Source organism: Malaclemys terrapin, chromosome 6 (assembly GCF_027887155.1).
Source record: "Malaclemys terrapin pileata isolate rMalTer1 chromosome 6, rMalTer1.hap1, whole genome shotgun sequence".
Classification (NCBI taxonomy): domain Eukaryota; kingdom Metazoa; phylum Chordata; order Testudines; family Emydidae; genus Malaclemys; species Malaclemys terrapin.
In genome coordinates this window covers 13,560,395-13,578,305 of record NC_071510.1, presented here as the reverse complement: position 1 = coordinate 13,578,305, position 17,911 = coordinate 13,560,395, and the positions used below count along the sequence as shown (strand labels likewise).

At 47.2% G+C, this 17,911-nt stretch overlaps 1 protein-coding gene across 4 annotated transcripts in view; it reads left to right on the top strand.

Annotated features, from left to right (window-relative positions):
- The window catches only part of PLPPR1 (phospholipid phosphatase related 1), a 201,517-nt gene that overhangs the window by 155,329 nt on the left and 28,277 nt on the right, over positions 1-17,911 (top strand). For all 4 annotated transcript variants that reach the window (XM_054032378.1, XM_054032377.1, XM_054032374.1 and 1 more), the window contains exon 4: positions 2,102-2,234. In XM_054032378.1, coding sequence (XP_053888353.1) covers positions 2,102-2,234 — 133 coding nt within the window. The remainder of the gene's footprint in view (positions 1-2,101; positions 2,235-17,911) is intronic.

Below are 17,911 nucleotides of genomic sequence, written 5' to 3'. Positions count from 1 at the left end.
TCAACTGCCTACCTAAGGAGGCTTTACGGTCCTGTTACATCTCCAGAGCGTGGGCCAGGATTTGGCCCAGAAAATTGAGCTGCATTTTCCAGTGTGGACGCCTCAGTTGCATTCACACACAAAAAATGTGTGTGTGAGTGTTGGCTAGTTAAGGGATAAACACGGTGCCACTGAAGTTCATGGGAGCAGGATCATGCTTGAGGGGCTTTTCTTCACTTGGAAAAAGGTGTGTTCTTAAGCTGAGTTAGCAAACTCGAGGTAAAATCCTAGAGAAGACAAGACTGTTCACATGTGCTAACAGGTTGAGGTAAAGATTATGGGAGAGCTTAACCTGCCAGTGCGTATGAAAACTACAAACTGCCTTGTCTTCACTAGGATTTGACCTCCTATTAGGTGTCTTGAGTTAGCTAACTTAAGAACACACCGTTTATTTCCTGATGACAATACAGCCTAGGTATTGTTACCAGCTTTGCCTGTTACTTTGGGGTATGCTCACTTATTAGGGTTACTCTTCTGGGGTTGGAGAGGGTGTTCTGTACTTCTATCAATGTACTGCTTGTGTCACTTGTGTTCTCATATGGAGCTCTACTTCTCCTTGCTGCAAGTTCCCTCCCAATGGAGCTATCCTGCAGGACCTAGGTTCCCCAGGGCTGGGTTCCTCCAGCCCCAGAATCAGATGAACACACACATTAACAGAGCACGTCTGAGAGGACCGGGATAATCCGCACTTCCAAGCTGACCCTTTATATGTCCCTGGACTCGCAGGCTGGGTCGAGCAGCACTTTCAATCTGCCACCCTCATGTGTCCCACGTTCAGCACGTCTCTATCCCCACTTTCCCGTTACAATTGTTCTGGTAGTAACCCACTTGGTGAGCAAACCCCACAGGATTTTTGGGCGCTGCAGGGATCTTTTAGCTTAGGTACGAGAAGCGTTGCTACAGAGCGAATGAGGAAACCAAAAAAAACACCCACGAGGGGGACAGAGAGAGAGAGAAGCAGCCAGCTCAATCATGAAAATTATTTATTGCCAGGTAATAACCATAGGGGAGCCAAAAAAACAAAACAGTTATAATATTAAATCTAACTTAAACTTGATTATAAAAGTCAGGTTTAGAAAACAATAACTGATCCCACAAGTCAGGGTCAGAAGGCTATACCGAGAGAGAGAGAGTTAGGTTCTCACCAGTCTGTGAAGCTTGAATCGATCGGGGGTCCCAGGTGGTGGGAGTAGCTGAGAGTCTGGAGTGCTGGAGACAGGCAGAGCCCCCAGCACGATCAGTCAGGAGAAGATGAAGTCCCAATGGAACTGATGCAGATTTTGGATCCAGGCATCAGAACACTTACTTGAGCGTGGGTAGGGTTTTTTGTAGAGAAACAACACAATGGTTCAAGGGAGAACACTAGATTTGTTTATGTGTAAACTGATGGCTCAAGGGAGTATAACAAAGTTGTTTTGTTCAGGCTAGACAATAGGAACTGATCATTCCTGGCTATGGGCCGTGTTCCTTGGAGGGAGCTCACAATGCAATTAGGCAGCTTCACTATTTTGGATACCAATAAAGGATTTATTACTAGAATTGGTCTGATAACTACTGAGTTGGATGTGTGCAGGCGTGGGTTCATTAACATCTGGAGCAGAGATCCCCCATCATTCACTGCTTCCCTGCTTTGCTGGTCCCAGAGTTCAGTGCGGTTCTTGCCTTGGAATCTCTGTTCTCCATTCTGTCTGCTAATGGAGATGCCTCCTGGTCCCATCTTCGATGCAAATGAGGCTAGGGGAGTTGCTTTAATTCTGTCACCCTTATCCCAGGGGTTTAGGTGTGTCTCCCACTGCCTTTTGTAAGTCTTTCTTCTGATCAGTTTTGGTTCAAGCAGAGGCTGGTGGGGGTGGGGGGGCGGTCTTTTGTGAGTCAGACAGGCTGGCTACTGCGCCCTGGTTCCCCAAGAACACAGAGCTGACAGGTAACAGTGTGTAAGTGCAATGTTCTGTAGGCACACTAGTGCAGAAGTATTGTCTATGGCCTTGATTCAGGCATCCACCTTTGAACATGTGTCCTTATGATTCTTAAACGTCCCTTTCTTTTTTCCCCACTGCTGCAGATTTTTATCGGCGAGATCTCCATGTATTTCATAAAGTCAACCCGAGAAACCCTGATTGTCCAGGAGAAAACTATCTTGACCGGAGAGTGCTGTTACCTGAACCCATTACTTCGAAGAATTATACGGTTTATAGGTAAGTGTCCGTAAACACAGAGAGTTTTGCCCCTGCTTGCGAAAACAAAAGAACACCGACTTCTTAAGATCTACAGCATAAAATTAAGCTGTGAAATCTTTGCAGGCTTCTTCCACCTTAGAGGGATAGTCCCCCTCAGGACTTAATGTTTAAAATGCGCCAAATCACGCCATATAGAGCTGATTTATATGCCATTTTGCTAAGTATAATGCTTCTCCTGGACCCTGGAAGCAAGGTTATGCCCATTGAATCCTTATCTGAATACTTCTATCATTGATATTACACATTACAATTTTTTACTCAGCAGCCCATCTCTTCACCCTTTTTTCTCTCCAAGTATAAATTAACCTGAGAAGCAACAGTATGAGCTGAACCAACAAACAAACCAAACACAGAGACCCCGGACATAATATTCCTCTCATTTTTCATTTGAGACTTTATTGAGTTAATTGCTAAGGAACTGGTGAAAAAAAATGCGACTTCCAAACACTTTGGAGGCTTCCTCTGGTGGCATTTACCAGCAGCTATGTTTAGTTCATGAATTTCGCTTAATGGAAAAGTAAACTTGGCAGCTGTCACTGGGAATCATCCTATAGTTATTTCAGAGAGGGAAGAACAGCACAGTAGCTTTCACTGTAAAGCAAACTGACTGAGGGCTAGATTGTCCCACCTGTGGGAGTGAGAACCTCTTTCTCTCCCACTCCCCCCCACCCGCTACTTGGACTCCTTGCATGGCCTACCACAATCTTGGGACTGGGCATGTACAAGTTAGCAGGGCTACTTGCCCACTTACTCCCAAGTCTTTGGGAAGTGGGCAGCTAGAGACAGGGGACGGGCACAGCCTGGGCTCCGCGACCCCCACTCGCTGGTCAGAGTAGCTGAACCAGCACACAGGTGGGGGAATATTAGTTTATTGCTGGTATAAGCCAGCCATAAGTCCTATGCCCCACAGAACAAGAGCAGGAACTGAGACTCAGAGGAGACGCACTGCTCCCTGCTCAGGGCTGTGCCTGAAGTCACAATCTAGCCCAAAGGAAATGAGGCATGAAACATTAGCGTGGGTTTTCCCCTCGCAATGCTTTACAGTTTTGCATGGAAATGAAAGGGTGACGTGCTGATGGTGAAGGGCTGCGTTGCTCCAGTCAGACCCATCCTGGTTGGGAGGATTGTGCTTCATGGACCCCTTATTCCTCCTTGAGCTCTCCTTGTGAAGCTATTCCCCTGGCTGAGCCTGGTCTTCTCCACTCACTGCTGCAGACCGGGCATGGTCCTACCTCCTCTCCTGCTGCCTCTGGGGCACTTTGCTCCACCGGGGGCAAACTGAGAGCGCAATCCTTACGCAGTAAGACTCCTTGCCCCTTCTCCCACTCTACACCCGCTCTAGACACAAGGGGCAGGCACAGTCTAATCCTCAGCATGGCACTCCTCTGATCAGTTATTCAGCTGTGCCGTGTAGGAAAATAAAAGATCAGGGAGCTGTCATTAAAAACCAAATACCCTTGAAGTTCAGCTAGCCTGTAGCACACGTTAATGGGTAGTAAACTGCTGTCCCAGCATTCTCTGCGTGTGACAATAGACTGATCAAATATTCTCGCCTGTGGGGCCAGCGCTAAAACAGCTCAAACCAACGAGGCAAAACATTTGCTGTACATGTTTTCTTATATGTCGCTCTCCCTGTGCATAGCCTTCATTTGAATTAGCTTTATTCCTGAGCATTCGCTCTCGCCATTTCTCATCTGGGAAAAAAAATTACCACTGTGTACAGAGAGCAGCAAAATATTAACTTCTCCCCACAAATCAATCAGCTCTGCAGGTTTGTTTGTTTTCCGGAGGGAGAGGAAGTTAACCTGGTTATAAATTGCTTTAAACATGGGTCTTGTTATAAACAGGGGAGGCATATGCTGTAGGCTGGGGGTGACCTTGGTTTGCCCTCCCAGTCCTTTGGGAAGCTGCGAATGGGGGTAGATTTCTGGACAGGTTCATAGGGTGGCAGATTTGCCTGGCCGCCCTGCCATCGTGGCAGAGGGATGGTTGGGCCAAATTTGAGTGGCATTGCAACCCCTCATTCTAGGTCTCAATGCCACTCACTCAGATTGGGCCCAGCTATCCTTCCCTCATAGAAGGACAGCCAGGCCAAATCTGCCACCCAAGCCCTATGAGGAGAGGGAAGCAGACTGTCTTGAGTGGCTTCTGCTGTCTCACTGGCCGGACAAGAAGCAGCACTGCTGTCCAGGGCCGGAGCTGGGCGTGGTGCAAGCCAGGCCCCAATCCCTGACCCGGGCCAGCCATCAGTAAGAGACACGTGCACATGACCTGCTCCCCCTCCTCACTCTAACCTCAGGATGGAATCGGTCCACTAACACCCCATGAGCAGCCATTGGCTCAGTGGGGAGTCAGAAGTAGGGGTGCTGACACAATTTCACCCCCTCCCCCTGAATGTTTCTGAACTGCCCCCCTGGTTTTAAAGTGAGATTTCTTTTCCCCTTATGGTGGAATAAGACCTTTTTAAGGAGCATCCTGTTTCCCCTGCAGAATGTAAGAACTGGAGCTATTTGAAAAATGGGGTCCCTTCCCCTCAAAAAATCATGCAATGTTTTTGCCGAAATTTCACTTTTTTAATCAAAATTCCAAATTTGATATTGAGTGGTGATAGTCACTGGTAACTAAATAATAGTTGTTTGTTCCAGAAAGATAGGTAGCTGGTGGAACATATAAATGGGGACAAACAATCAGATTGTTTGCACGTGGCTTCTGTTTAGGCTGTTTCGCCCACCAAATCTAAAAGAAAAAATTCCAATTGACTCTAGCCTCCAAAACACTCATCTTCCAAAGCCCATTGATGTCAAAGGAGAGAGTCCCATCGCTTTCTCCAGCCATTAGTTCAGGCCCTGAGTTCTCTCCGAACCTGCCTCGAGCCTGTGGTGATCTCCTGGGAGGAGGGAGGCCCCTCTGCTCCCACTGGCTTCAGACTCTGGGGAGCCAGAAGTAAATTATTTTTCCTAATGTGCCGAAATCAGCTGGTGTAAAAAGATCCAGCTCCGTCGACTTCAAGGCAGCGCTGGTGAGTTACACCAGCTGAGGAGCTAGCCAAATACCTAGTAATAGAATCTGAGGCCCCTTCATGATGAATTCATGTATTATCCTTGTTGCTTCAATTTCCAGTGTTGCTTCATTGCAGTGAACTTTAAATTAAACGGAATTAAAATAAAAAGCGAGCTTCCAAGTATTGTGGTGTTCCCCTTAGTTTGACAAGAATGTGGGGACTGACTAGGGCCTGTGCTGGATGTCTCAGTTTCCAGTGATTCCAGTTCTGAATTGTATTATTCACTAGGCATGAAATTCACCCCACCGGCATAGAGACATGATAATTTCCCCTCCACCAACCCAAGGACGGAATGTAGGCTTGCTGCACAGACATGCTCCTATTCCAGCACATAGAATAATAGCGGAAGCCCTTATGCATTGGGTTCAAAGGATATGGGGGCCAGGCAATCTGCATACACTCAGATCTGCAAACACTACTTGGCCACCACCATTGGTGGTCTTCTGTGCTGGAGTATGTGGGCCCAGCACAGAGATGTGACGTGTGAGCACTGTGCTGAAGTGGTGCAGAATGTTCAACACCAGGAATGAACTTCTCCAAGGGAATTGTGTTTTCAGAAAAGGCTGAAATTAAACTCTTCCCACTACATCTGTTTTCACTAATAAAACATTGTGGTGGCTGGAACAGGGTTCAATATTAGTTCCTTTGGGGGCTGTAGCTCATAGCGGTTGTAGTTGAGTTCAAAAGATTAACTATTAACTATGTTACTTCAGGTCCAAACTGACCTTCTGAATCATGCTTGCAAACAGGGTATGTGCAGATATTGTATTTCCCATCTCCAGCCCACATTTGCACGTGCAAACTGGGACTGTCGACCCAAATCCAGTATTTGTGGGTGGAGTGGGCATATAGGGAAACTTTTTTCTATGCATTTTAGCAAGGGGGTTGGGAAGACATGGCCACTGCTGAGCAAGGGTCGTATTCTATAAGTTGCACTTCAACTCCCTTTAAATTCAGCAGGGGCTCATAGTAATGTCCCATAGTTATATTCTCTGTATTTGTGCCACCATCACATTTTGTCTATTCTTTGGATGTATGAAGGTTCTAAAGTTGAAAGTAAAGAAATGGTAGAAAACAATTCAGAAGTTAGTACAAAAAGTAAAAAAAAAAAAAAAACCCTTCAGAATAATTGTCAAAAGTTTTGCTATTTAGTGCCTTTGACATAATTCTCAATACTGTGCTCTCAGTATCAGGAGAGAGAAATTTCAGTCATCAGCACAGATTGCTGCAAATTTCAGCATATAAGTAAACAAGTGTGTTTAAAAGACAGAATTAAAATTAAGTTCTAATATATATTGAGTGTGACTGAGCAAAGCACAGAATAAAGCCAACCATGAATCCACCAAGATCAATTGGATACTCTGAGTGACAGATGCAGTGTAGGAGCAAATGATGGCATGTGGAGTTAATAAGTTAAAAGAAAAGCTCGGTACAGTAATACATTGTAAGTCCTGGAGAACATTTAAGATCCTGGAACTGAGTTCTGCTTGTAAAGGGGGAGCCAGTGAGGACAGTGCATCATGAGGTTAATGCTCTGTCACTTTGCAGAGCACAAAGTCCACCCAGTAAATTCATTTAAGCACATACAAATACTATGGCTCAGCCGTTGGCTGAGAGTGTTGTAGTTATCACAGCCATTTGTACAACCTGTTGAGTCACTGTAAGATGTGCTACACAATAGTTGAGGAGGATGCTATCTGGAAGTGTTTGTAGAATTAGAACACAAGGGGACAGATCCTCAGCTGCTATAAATTGGCAGAGCTCTACTGAAGCCAACTACGTTGTACTGGATGTGTTGACATCACCTCCAAGACTAGGGAGACAAAGATTGAAATCCCAGTTGTTCACCTAGCCTAATCTATGAGTGAAGCATTTGTTAATCTAGAAATGGATAGCATTTCAACCGCAAACAATTTTTGACTACAATCCTTCATTGTTTATCAAGGCTGGCATTTATGGAGGTACATAGCATCTGCTCTAGGGCGATAGTCTGTCTACTGTATGGTAGCTTTATCCCATTACAGGTTGCTAATTCCTCACAAGGCCTCTCTTACGTGGATTCCCTGAGCGATCTGTTCTGTCACCCTTGCTAGCAAAGGGACTGTGGCAAGGATCACAGTGCCATCAAAGTGCAGGTCACAGCAGTCTCTACACTACGCCTGTTTAGGGAGGTCTTCACTTCCTCAGTGCTTAGCTAAAACGGACCAGGGTGAGAATGAGCCTGTAGGTTGAGGGCAGCATCTAGGGAGTATGGCAGGAGTGGTGCCTGTCTGTCATATTGAGGGGATTTGTCAACTCTTTGTCCAAGAGGTTCTACTTGGTGGCGCTTTAGGATTCTGGATTCCCAGGATTGATGGTGGCCAAAAGCACCTTTCTGTTTAGCTGTGAAAGGATTTTAGTCTTTTCTCTCATCCGGCCACAGTTATCTCTATTCTCTCATGTTTGGTTGGTTTTGTTTAACTATAGCCTTAACTTGGAATTTCCACTGTTCAACCCTGGTGTCGTATGCGAAATCTGCACTGTTACCTGAATGTCTTTTCCCCTGTCAGTGACTGATAGATATTTGCAACCTTAACTCCAGGTAACAAAGATTATTGCTGGGGGATATATTTTGCACCAGTATGATGGTTAGTTTGGGGTCTTTTGATAATCGATTTCATTAAATTTTGTTAAGGCACCCAGGAGCCCTGAGTAGTCCATAACAATATTATTATTATTATGAAATAAAACATCCAACCCTATTCATCCTACTGAATGGCATGAATGATGCCCTGCTTCATATCTGTCCAATGCACTTGCTCACATTAGACAACAATTGATTTAAACTGACTAGAGTGGGATTTTCCAAAGTGCTCGGCATTGGCCTAACTCTGCTCCCGTTGAAGCCTGTGGCAAAACTCCTCCCATTGACCTGAATGGTGGCAGAGTTGGGTCGAAGCCGAGCACTTTGGAAAATCCTGCCCTGTGTTCTTTCTGGTGTTTAAGCTGGTGTTAAAATAGCTGGCCAAGGTATGGGTTAGGTAGTCAGATGCTTATTGGGCTGAGGGGAATAATGACCTCATAAATCAGGAGCCCGCAGTCAGATCTTTCTAGGCTCCCTAATTGTAGCTAGCAAATGAAGTCTGACTGGGGTTTACATATATTGGGTTTCTGTCCCCTTTTGCTGACATGAATGGGTGCAGAATTTGCAGAACTAAATTTTAAGATGGGAACTGAATTTCTTTTCACAGGTTGAGCCATCAAACTGTGTGTTGTTGAACACAGAGCTGTGGTACATCCTACAGTGAGAGCAACTGCTCTTTACCCATTGGTGATTGTGGGTTATAGAGCAGTGGTTCTCAACCAGTGGTCCGTGTACCCCTGAGGGTATGCAGAGGTCTTGCAGGGGGTATGTCAACTCACCTAGATCAGTGTTTCTCAACCTGGGCTCAAAAATGCCTGAACCATTTTAACAGGTTTCAGAGTAGCAGCCGTGTTAGTCTGTATCCGCAAAAAGAACAGGAGTACTTGTGTTAAAACTTCCCCCAAAAATCTCATCCATGTCAGACAACCTTAACTATAAGCACTCGAAAGTTAGGAAATCCCAGAACTAAGGTTGCCCATGCAGGCAGAACATCAGGTGTCTAAACCCTACATCGCACTCCTACAGCTCTAGCTCCAAGAAGTCCTAAATCAACGGAGCACAATGAGTATTTGGTTTGTTTATATACAGTGGCTATAGCCTCATTGCATTGTGGCTTGAAACCTTACTGACTCCGGAGCTGGCAGGGTGATTGGAGGGTGTGTTGTGGAGTGTTTCACTATATTAGGGTTTCTAATTCATATGATTAAGCTATCGACCTGCTACCAGGCAAACAACCTCTCCTGTTTAGACATTTAGAAATGCAACACATATGGATTTGTTGCCAATAGCTTGTATTTTACGACTGCATGATTTGTGTTAACAAATTCATGGCTCAGCTTCCACCCACAGCTTAATTTAAAACAGTGACACCTAACACGGGGCCGCTGAATAATGAAATGAAGGCTTTATTTCAGCAAGTAAAGGCTTACAGGGTTTATATGCTTGTTGGGTTTATTAGGATAGGAAAGATATAAACCAGAGAGCTTCTGAACTCACTTCCCCAGGCAGCTGCAGTGTGTAATTCACATGCCTTTATACTGGTGCTTTACTTAACTCAGTTGCTCTAAAATTTGTAACGCAATGCATGCCCTGCTGACATCCTATCAGCACTTAACAGAGTTAAAACCCTCTCATATCCAGGCCAGGCTTCCCAACCTGCTACCTGGTTATTCCCTGGAGCTCAGTGCTCTGTGGTCCAAATGTGGAGGCCCAAGCTAGTCCTGAGTGTTAGGGGGCTTATTCCTTCACTCGCTTACTTCCCTGGTCCTTCTCGCATGAACAGAGAGCAACAATACCCTAAGTCCGAAGGTGCAAACAATTTGATATTTATTGGGGTGAACTTCCAGCAAGCAATGATTCCAATTTCCTTCCTCAGTGTCCCCCTTCCCAGCTCTGACACCACAGAGCCTTGCCTGTGTCCCTGTTCCTATTCCCCCCCTTAGCAAAACACGATTCCAATTTTCCCACCCCCATTCCCTGTTCCCATTCCCCCCTTACTTCCTGATTGACTGCAGACTATATAGTAAAACTTCAGTTCTGCTTAGCTATACCTTAACCAGTCATTTTACTGAAATTTAACTAACCAATCCTAACATATTGTAACAGGATTATCTAACCAATTATATCCCACCACCTTCATTGGTTTACACCCAACAAAATTAATTATACAGCAGTCGGAAACAATCACAGAACCAGACAGAGATTATACAGACGAACAATAGGGAAGTGGAGACTACAGTGATAGAACAACACAGAAATGAGGATTTCACACCCCAGCTATTGATAAGTGAGGGCTGGTCTTCACTACCCGCCCGGATCGGCGGTAGAAAATCGATCTCTCGGGGATCGATTTATCGCGTCTCGTCGGGACATGATAATTGATCCCCGAATCGACATGCATACTCCACCAGCCCAGATAGGAGTAAGCGCCGTCGACGGGGAGCCGCGGCGGTCGATTTGCCACCGTCCTCACAGCGGGGTAAGTCGGCTCAGGTACGTCGAATTCAGCTAGGCTATTCCCATAGCTGAATTTGCGTATCTGAAATCGATCCCCCTCCCCCCCCAGTGTAGACGTAGCCTGAGTTCTTGCCAGACAGGATGCTATCAAACTAAGTTTCCTTTTACATCTTCTAGGCTCTTCCCTTTCTCTGGAGCTGATAGGAATATCAGGACAGGATTGTATTCCTAACAGCCCAATAGCACCTTATTTCAGTGTGACTGGTGAGGATGTGACCATTCATTTCCAAGTTTATGGCTGCCCCTGCTACTTAGCCTAAGAACAGGGCCTCAGACTGTCACAGTGAGAGAAGGCCCTTACACCGGCAGACAGTGATTTTGATTCTTTCTTTTATACCTCTCTAACTAGCTAAGTGATAAGAATACACCTAAATTCTTAAAGTCTAGGCCTTTGCAGACAGGCCTGAATATCTATATCCTAACACCGAGGTCAGCGTCTGATTGCTCCAAGGAAGCCTGGTATAGAGCCCAATCCTGTTCCCATTGCAGTCAGTGACAAACTTCCCAGTAACATAGTGGGAGTAGGAACTGGCCATTAATCTGCCACTTGCTAGCAGATATCAGAGCCAGACTCATGCAAGCTCAGTTTTCCCCACACCTCCATTCCCCAGAGCAGAGAGTACTCAAACCTTCTTGGCCCCAAAAAAATCTATGGAAGAATCTGAGACACAAACCTACCACGTAAACATAAAGGAGTGTGGCTTTGCGGGTGAAGCACTAAACCTGGACTCAGGAGGCCTGGGTCCTCATCCCTGCTCTGCACCTGGCCTGTTGGGTGACCTTGGGCAAGTCTGTTTGCTCCATGCCTCAGTTTCCCCCATCGCTAAAATGGGGATAATGATAGTAACCTTTTTTGTAAAGTACTATGGATGAGAAGTGTCGTGTGAGAACTAGCTCTTATGATGTTACCTGGATCCCTCAGCAGAACACTTAGAATGAAATTGTAAGCCGGTGGCTTTATGCTTGGGTAGTGGTTGGCTAGAGGACTGCAAAGTCTCCAAAGACAGACTGAGGATCAGCATTCCTCTGACACTCAGAATTCTGCCGGACTCCCTATAATTGAATTCTATGTACTTTTCAGGAGCCATATGATGATATCACTTTTCTATGGCAGATGAAATTGAACATGACAAGTACGGTGAGTCCACTGTGGGCTTTAAGGAAACGTGCCTTACACGAGACCTGGATATGTAACTTGCAGGAGCAGCGCTTCTGATGTCCTGCATGCCCTTCAACGCACTGTTTCTCTGTCACTTTACTTACAGGGCTTCATGTTTTTTCTGTAATAACGGGCTTCTGCTCCTGATTCGCCAGCCACTCGCCTCCCACTCTTCTCCTCCCCCTGCTTCTCAGATGCTTTTTTACTACTCACAGGCAGCTTTTTTTAAGAAATGCCATTTATAGTTACCATCAAGTATCCGTGCCGCCAAGAGTTTCCATGGAGTCTGCTACCTGCTGACGTATTGGAGTCAGAGCGATCTGGGGGAGGAAAGGGTTGAGGAGGGAGTCATGAGGGGGGAAAACAGGTGTAGGGGGCTGTAGGAATCAGATCTCAATGAGAGGAGAGAAATCGATGTGATTTGTGGGGAAGATGTCAGCAGTGGAGGAAAAGTGGACACATTTGTAAGTCATGTCAGTCCTGATTCTCATCTCCAGGCTTGGTTGAGGGAAGCAGGCGGTAGCCTTAAGCCCCTGGTGTAAATTAGAGCAGTCTCAGGGTGGCTCTAATGTACTCTCTGCTTCCCGTGGACCTCTAGTGGCCTGGGAAAGAGAGAATAGACATAGCACAGTGCTTTCCAGCCACAGTGGCTGCCCATGACAAGCTGCGAGCAAGGCCTGTATAGACCCCTTATGCCAGCTCTCCGCTGGCCAGGGAGTCCCCCTGGCAGGGAATATTTTCAGGGACTGTTTCTGCTCCCTGAGCAGGTTATAGGGGCCTTAGTATAACTGAGAATAAGGCCCTTTGTGTGCGTTCCACTTTTGCTGTATATATAATAGCACACTGCTGTCTTTTGGCAGCGTCGTTTCCTTATCTCAGGGATCAGCTTGTGCCCTCTGACTTGGGCACTGCCATCCTGTATCGTTTTATCCCGAATTTGGGAAGGGAGCTCAGTCCCTGGTTCTCTGGGCCAAGGGGCACTGAAAATATTATAAATGGGGTCAGTCCCAAGGCAGAGGGCACACCTGGCATTGTTCTGGAGCAGTCCCTTCCAAGCCGCGAGGAGATGGTCACAGCCTTGTTGATGGATCTGGAAACAGGTGTGAATTCACAGGAGCCAATTCACCTCTCGCTTCCATCAGACTTACTCTGGCATGTCACCATTGACTTCAGCAGAGCTCCCGCTAAAGAGCTGTGGCTTGTAACCTTCACGGTAGGGCTCTCAGTTGTGATTCCTGTGAAAAGGAAAAAGAAAAGCTCTGTGTCGCTCAGAAGCTTGTCTCTTTCGCCAGCAGAAGGGGATCCAATAAGAGATATCACCTCACCCACCTTGTCTCGCATTTAAAAAGATGTCAGCCTAGTCTCTGAATTCCTGTGCTGTGGTCAGTTACTTTAGCTACTTTAGGCAAAATCATGAAGTGACTTTGTGGAGACACATAGATTCCCCAGATATAAAAGCTATCAGGGGACTGGACCCTCGATATTCATGTACACTAGTGTTCAAACCTTAAAGTCAATTATGGGTGAGCCCAAAAGCCATCTGGACGTATTCGGAGAATGTCTGACATGTAAGCAGTATTCTCTGTAAGGGTTAAAACCCAGCCAGCTGAATTCATTGCTGCGCATAGCTGTAATTTGCATAGAGCACAGTTTGGCAGAGCTGCAAAACGGGAATTACAGTGATCAATATACATCACAATAAGAGCATGATAAAGGTTTCAGCCGTAGCCTGACCTGCTGTATCCTTAGTGCTGCCGCCTTTGGAAGCGGAAAACAGGCCAACTTGCATTTACTGTACTACGAGAGCACTGATCAAAATCCAGGTCTTAAAAAAACATGCATCCGAAGAAGTGAGGTTTTTACCCACGAAAGCTTATGCCCAAATAAATCTGTTAGTCTTTAAGGTGCCACCAGACTCCTTGTTGTTTTTGTAGATACAGACTAACACGGCTACCCCCTGATACTTGACAGGTCTTAAAACTCACTCTGCAAAGCCTTGGAACCCCTTTGCACGCTGCCTGTAGCGAGGCGGTCTGGCTCCCCGCCGCCCCGGACGGGGACAAGTCTCCCTGGACACCAAAGTGGGCGGAGCCAGCAAACCCTGCACCCTCCCTCTCCCCTCCCCCCCCCCCCACACACACAGGTCAAGGCACAGGACAGCAAGTATAAAAGCCCAGAGCTCACTTGAAGCTCGGCCACCGGAGCGACCAGACGCTTGTGGTGTAGCTCCCGGTGGGGAGACCACGGCGATCGGCGGCCGACCCGAGGACTGGCCAGACCAGCCAACGCCTGATGCTTGCCCGAGCCCAGATACGCTGCCAAGCCTACCGCTCGCCCGTTACCCCGAGGAACTGCCAGGCCTACCGTGTGCCAGTTACCCAGAGGAGCTGCCAAACCAACCGCTCGCCAGCTACCCCGAGGAGCCCATGGTGTGTGACCCTGTGGGGGATGCCGTCCGGACCCAGGTACCTCTAGAGGGGGAGGTAGGAAGTAGCCCAGGGGCAGCCGACCCGAGTCTGGCGGCAACACACCCAGAGCCCATGTCAGTGTGTTGCGGTCAGGATCCCCACTGACACAGCAGCGGGTCTTCTGCCGCTGCTAGGGCCCCGGGCTGGGACGCAGTGGAGTGGGAGGGCCTGCGTCCCCCCTGCCACCCAGCTTGCAGGTGGCAGTCTGCCCCTCTCCCTGGCTGCTCGGAGCCAGGAGCCTGAGGTTTGCTGTTCAACCTGTTTGCTCAGCCCCTGCCTGAGGGCCTGAGCTAGTGACGGTTTGTTACCCCGCCCTGACCCTGGGCCTGGGCTTGCCAATACTGAACCTGTTTGCTCAGCCCCTGCCTGAGGGCCTGAGCTAGTGACGGTTTGTTACCCTGCCCTGACCTAGGGCCCGGGCCTGCTCATATTGAACCTGTTTGCTCAGCCCCTGCCTGAGGGCTAGAGCTGCTGACTGTTTGCCGCACAGCCAAGCTAATTCCCCGATACACCTGACCAAAGTAGCGAGGCCATCTGGCTCCCCGCCACCCCAGAGGGAGACGAGCCCTGGCCAAACCTCCCTATGCTGCCCCAGAAGGGAGGATATCTGCACTGCTTTGAGAGTGGACCTCTTCATGTCATCGTATAGGCCAGATTTGCAAAAGTCCATGTGTATTTTTGCACGTGGGCTTTTGAACACCTGGCACTAAGTGTCTCAGCTTTTACCTGATTAGTTTATTTGTAATGTCCATGGAGCAAGGATTGAGTTTTTCTCCTGTATCGCACAGGGCTAAGTACATGTATGGTGATCAGTAATTAAAAATAATCATAGCAGACACTCTTCCCCCCCACCTTCCCCCAGTTTGGTTCACAGAACACAAGAGCTGGAATTTACTGATAATTCAGCCATCATATTTTTAGACCTAAAACAAAAGGGGTCACATTCGCCTCTGGTGTAACACCATTGGAGTCAGTATTGTTGCACCAGGGAAGAATTTGGTGCAATGAATTCTTTTTAATCAGGATTTAAGGACCTGAGCATGTTTCTGTTGATACCGATGATGCAACTTCTCTTGATGTCCGTGAGACCAAGACCTGGCCCCTCGCTGGTGGATAAAGGGGAATAAGGGGACAGGAAGCCCCTCCTCCAGCCCATCCCCTTTAAAATACAAGAAGATTCTTGGCCAGATCCTCAGCTCCCCTCCCCCCACCCCCTTATGCCAGGGAATCCCTAGATGGGGTGAAGCCAGCATAACTGGCTCTATGCCACTGCTTCTGGCCCCCTAGCACAACAGGCATTCTGGGCATGTGCTGGGTGGGGACACAGCGTGACTGGAGCATGCTGTCCTCCAGCTGCCTTAGGTTGGAGCAGTGGTTCTCTAACTTCTGTACTGGTGACCACTTTCAAATAGCAAGGGAGTGCGACCCCCCCCTTATAAATTAAAAACACTTTTTTATATATTTAGCACCATTATAAATGCTGGAGGCAAAGCGGGGTTTGGGGTGGAGGCTGACAGCTCGCGACCCCCCATATAATAACCTCGCGACCCCCTGAGGGGTCCCGACTCCCAGTTTGAGAACCCCTGGGTTGGAGGAATGCACTCCAGGTTGCAAGTTCTGGAGTGCATTCCTCCAAGTTACAAGTTATAACGGCCCTGAAACTGCTCTAACCTATGCTGGGAGTGAAACCAGCTCCTGGATACCCCTGGGATTTAGGGTTGGGAGACAGAAAGGTGGCAGAAAGTCACCTGTACCCTCGCCACCAAATTAAGTGAACAGAGTTTCAGTGCATGTGTGGGTCTGGCCCGGGGGGATTAAAAGGGCCAGGCTACAGAGGGTATATTTTAATAACAGTTTGTTGCCCCATTCTTTCTTGCATCAAGACTTCTGACCTCTGGTCAAGCTTTTCCATCCCAGATGGCACCTGGCTTGACTGTGGTAGCTGCTTGATGGCGGTGTTTGTATGTGTTCTATGAAAACCCACAAAATCTTTCGCATCAAACCTAGAGAGCATAAATCTGAGAACATGCCCCCTTCTGCAGCCCAGAGCCAGCCATTGTATTATACTCATGCAGCCCTTTCCCTACTCCAGTATGTGGCAAAGCCCTCATGGGGATAACTTTCCATCCAGCATGGAGGATCCTCCCACTGCCCTCCCAACAATACAAGGCCTGCAGCAGTTCAGGGAGGTGTAGAGTCAAGCAAGCAGGGTGATTGTATCTGGGGATTTTCCCCTTCTCCAGAAGGATTAACTGGCTCCATCCTTATGTGAATCCAGTGGCTAAGAACCTTGGCACTGAGTGGCCTAGCAGCCACATTGGGTCTGGGCTGTGTTCTTGCCCCCCCGCCCCCGTTAACTCCTTGCGCACAGCCCATTCTTTATTATTGCCATTTGGTTATTTATACAGCATTACGGATGTGCATGGTACTTTACAGACAAATAAGAGTGTCCCTCCCCCACTGCCTTGGCGTATTTTCCCCCAAAGGCCAGTCTGTGTTGCTCAATATATGGAGATATGCCTATCTCATAGAGCTGGAAGGGACCCTGAAAGGTCTTGGAAGCCAGCCCCCTGCCTTCACTAGCAGGACCAAGCTCTGATTTTGCCCCAGATCCCTAAATGGCCCCCTCAAGGATTGAACTCACAACCCTGGGTTTAGCAGGCCAATGCTCAAACCACTGAGCTATCCCTCCCTACCGCACAGGGATGTCGTGAGGGGAGAGACAGTCTCTCTCTCTCTCTCTCTCTCTCTCTCTCTCTCTCTCTCTCTCTCTCTCTCTCTCTCTTTTCCCCCCCTCCCCTCCTCCTGGGGACCATGTGAGAGCCTAAGACAGATATTTGTACACCAACATAGCTACGCTGGTACAAACTCCCTGGGTCAGCTACACTGGTACAAGCCGCATTTTACATCGGTACAACATATGCTAGGGGTTTGCACTGGAGTAGCTATGCCAGTATAAATATCCCTACATAGACGCTCCCTGAGTAAATTGGGTATATGTTACTCTGTCAATTACTTCCCTTCTATTGTCGGTCTGTTATTAAGTGATAGATTACTGTATCTATGGCAGTTTGCTTTGATCCTAGTTAATTTTATGAAAAGAGCTGTTCAGTGAATTGTACTGCTGGCTTCTTACTTATGTCACTGTTTGGGATGTCTATCACTCTGAATATAGCAAGAAAACACACAGCTTACCAGTGAAATAAACATAACCATAGTGTTTCCAGCGTTGGGGATTTCATCAAGAGATTAGGTGTTTTTCTTGAAGCTCCAGATTCTGATTTTATGTGAATACCTGTGTCAAGGCTGTTTCTCCACTTTGAACTTTAGGGTACAAATGTAGGGGCCTGCATGAAAACTTCTAAGCTTAACTACCAGCTTAGCCCTGGTCTGCTGCCACCATTTCCAATGGATTCCCTCCCTGGGAAGCCTTGAAAAACCTTCACCAATTCCCTGGTGAATACAGATCCAAACCCCTTGGATCTAAAACAAGGAGAAATTAACCATTCCCCTCCTTCCTCCCACCAACTCCTGGTGAATCAAGATCCAAACTCCTTGGATCTTAAAACAAGGAAAAATCAATCAGGTTCTTAAAAAGAAGGCTTTTAATTAAAGAAAAAGGTAAAAATCATCTCTGTAAAATCAGTATGGAAATTAACCTTACAGGGTAATCAAACTTAAAGAGCTCAGAGGACTCCCCTCTAGTCTTAGGTTCAAAGTACAGCAAACAAAGATAAACACTCTAGTAAAAGGTACATTTACAAGTTGAGAAAACAAAGGAAAACTAAGATGCCTTGCCTGGCTATT